At 47.9% G+C, this 2,899-nt stretch overlaps 1 protein-coding gene across 1 annotated transcript in view; it reads left to right on the top strand.

Annotated features, from left to right (window-relative positions):
- Positions 1-7: 7 nt before the first annotated feature.
- The window catches only part of LOC114073511 (vesicle-associated membrane protein 2), a gene marked incomplete at its 5' end in the record, with an annotated part of 5,546 nt that continues 2,654 nt past the window's right edge, over positions 8-2,899 (top strand). The window contains one exon of the mRNA XM_027911248.1: positions 8-178. Within this exon, the coding sequence (XP_027767049.1) occupies positions 8-178 (171 nt within the window). The remainder of the gene's footprint in view (positions 179-2,899) is intronic.

Genomic DNA, 2,899 nt, shown 5'->3' with positions numbered 1-2,899 from the left:
ATGACCTTTGACCCCCCAGGTGGTGGACATCATGCGGGTGAACGTGGACAAGGTGCTGGAGCGCGACCAGAAGCTGTCGGAGCTCGACGACCGCGCCGACGCCCTCCAGGCCGGCGCCTCCCAGTTCGAGACCAGCGCGGCCAAGCTCAAGCGCAAGTACTGGTGGAAGAACCTCAAGGTGGGGGAGGACGTGAAAAAATCTACCCCCAAATACCCCAAAAACGCTCGAAATGGGGCCGAAACGGCAAAAAACGGCCCCGAAACACCCCAAAATAGCCCCAAAATACCCCAAAAACGCTCGAAACGGCAAAAAACGGCCCCAAAATACCCTGAAATAGCCCCAAAATACCCCAAAAATGGCCCAAAATGACCTAAACCCAGCCCAGTTCGAGACCAGCCCTGCCGAGCTCAAGCGCAAGTACTGGTGGAAGAACCTCAAGGTGGGGGAGCGAAATCGCCCCGAAATCGCCCCAAAAACGCTCAAAACGGCAAAAAAACGGCCCCAAAACACCCCAAAACACCCCAAAAACGCTCAAAACGGGCCCGAAACGGCAAAAAACGGCCCCAAAATACCCTAAAACACCCCAAAAATGCTCGAAATGGGCCCGAAACAGCAAAAAACGCCCCCAAATTACCCCAAAAACGCCCAAAAACATTCAAGACTGGCCCAAAATGGAAAAAAACGGCCCCGAAATATCCCAAAACACCCCAAAAACGCTCAAAACGGGCCCGAAACGGCAAAAAACGGCCCCAAAATACCCTAAAACACCCCAAAAACGCTCCAAATGGCAAAAAACGCCCCCAAAATAACCCCCAAACACCCCAAAAACGCTCGAAACAGGCCCGAAACGGCAAAAAATGGCCCCAAAATATCCCAAAACACCCCAAAAATGCTCAAAACGGGGCCAAAATGGCAAAAAACGCCCCCAAAATACCCCAAGAGACCCCAAAAAACGCTCGAAACGGGCCCAAAACGGCAAAAAACGGCCCCGAAATATCCCAAAACACCCCAAAAAATGCCGAAATGGGCCCGAAATTGCAAAAAACAGCCCCATAATACCCCAAAATAGCCCCAAAATACCCCATAACACCTCAAAAACACTCAAAACGGGCCAAAATGGCAAAAGACGGCCCCAAAATACCCCAGAAATGCCCAAAAACATTCAAGACTGGCCCAAAACGGAAAAAAACGGCCCCGAAATATCCCAAAACACCCCAAAAACGCTCAAAACGGGCCCAAAATGGCAAAAAAACGGCCCCGAAATATCCCAAAACACCCCAAAAACACTTAAAACGGGCCCGAAATGGCAAAAAACGACCCCAAAATACCCCAAAATAGCCCCAAAACACCCCCAAACCACAGAAAATGTCCCAAAATGGCAAGAGAAACCAAAATAGCCCCAAAATATCCCATAACACCCCAAAATAGCTCTTAAATACCCCATAACACCCCAAAAACGCTCAAAACGGGCCCGAAACGGCAAAAAATGGCCCCAAAATACCCCAAAATAGCCCCAAAATGCACTGTAATACCCCAAAAATGCTCGAAACGGGCCCAAAAACAGCCAAAAACGACCCCGAAATACCCCGAAATAGCCCCAAAATACCCCATAATAGCTCTAAAATAGCCCAAAACATCCCAAAAACGCTCGAAATGGGGCCGAAACGGCAAAAAACGGCCCCAAAATACCCCAAAAATCATCTAAAACGGGTCCGAAACGGCAAAAAACAGCCCCAAAACACACTAAAACACCCCAAAAATGCTTGAAACGGGGCCGAAATGGCAAAAAAACGGCCCTGAAATAACCCCAAACACCCCAAAAACACTCGAAACGGGCATAAACGGCAAAAAACGACCCCAAAATACCCCAAAAATCATCTAAAACTGGCCCGAAATGGCAAAAAATGCCCCCAAAATACCCTGAAATACCCCAAAAACGCTCGAAACGGGGCCAAAATGGCAAAAAACGGCCCCAAAATACCCCAAAACACCCCAAAAAACGCTCGAAACGGCAAAAAACGCCCCCAAAATAACCCCAAAAACCCCAAAAACGCTCAAAACAGGCCCGAAACGGCAAAAAATGGCCCCAAAATATCCCAAAACACCCCAAAAATGCTCAAAACGGGGCCAAAATGGCAAAAAACGGCCCCAAAATACCTCAAAATAGCCCCAAAATACCCCAAAACACCCCAAAAACGCTCGAAATGGGGCCGAACTGGCAAAAAACAGCCCCAAAATACCCCAAAACACCCCAAAAAGCATCTTAAATGGGTCTGAAATGGCAAAAAATGGCCCCAAAATACCCCAAAAATCATCTAAAACTGGCCCGAAATGGCAAAAAACAGCCCCAAAATATCCCAAAGTAGCCCCAAAAACGCTCGAAACGGGCCCAAAACAGCAAAAACCAGCCCTTAAATACCCCGAAATAGCCTCAAAACACCCCAAAATACCCCCAACATACCCCCAAACCACAGAAAATTGCCCCAACATGGCAAAAAACGGCCCCCAAATACCCTAAAACGCCCCCAAAACCACTTGAAATGGACCTGAAACGGCAAAAAACGGGCCTGAAGTGCCCCAAAACACTCGTAAATACCCTAAAACACCCCAAAAAGCAGCTGAAATCAGCCCAAAATGGCCCTGAAATGCCCCAAAAAACAACCCCAAATGCTCCAAACCCCAAAATGACCCAAAATCACCAAAACCAACCCCAAAATAACCCAAAACCACCAAAACCAACCCTAAAAAAACCCCAAAACCACCAAAACCAACCCTAAAAAACCCCAAAACTACCAAAACCAACCCCAAAATAACCCAAAACCACCTGAAACCAGCCCAAAATAACCCAAAGATGCCTCAAATCAGCCCCAAAATGGCTCTGAAATGCCCCAAAAAACA

This window comes from Empidonax traillii, unplaced genomic scaffold, assembly GCF_003031625.1.
Source record: "Empidonax traillii isolate 1590-97213 ecotype Southwest subspecies unplaced genomic scaffold, ASM303162v1 scaffold6749:size5721, whole genome shotgun sequence".
NCBI classification, from domain to species: domain Eukaryota; kingdom Metazoa; phylum Chordata; class Aves; order Passeriformes; family Tyrannidae; genus Empidonax; species Empidonax traillii.
The sequence above is the reverse complement of the archived record's forward strand: the minus strand, read 5'-3'. Positions and strand labels throughout refer to the sequence as shown.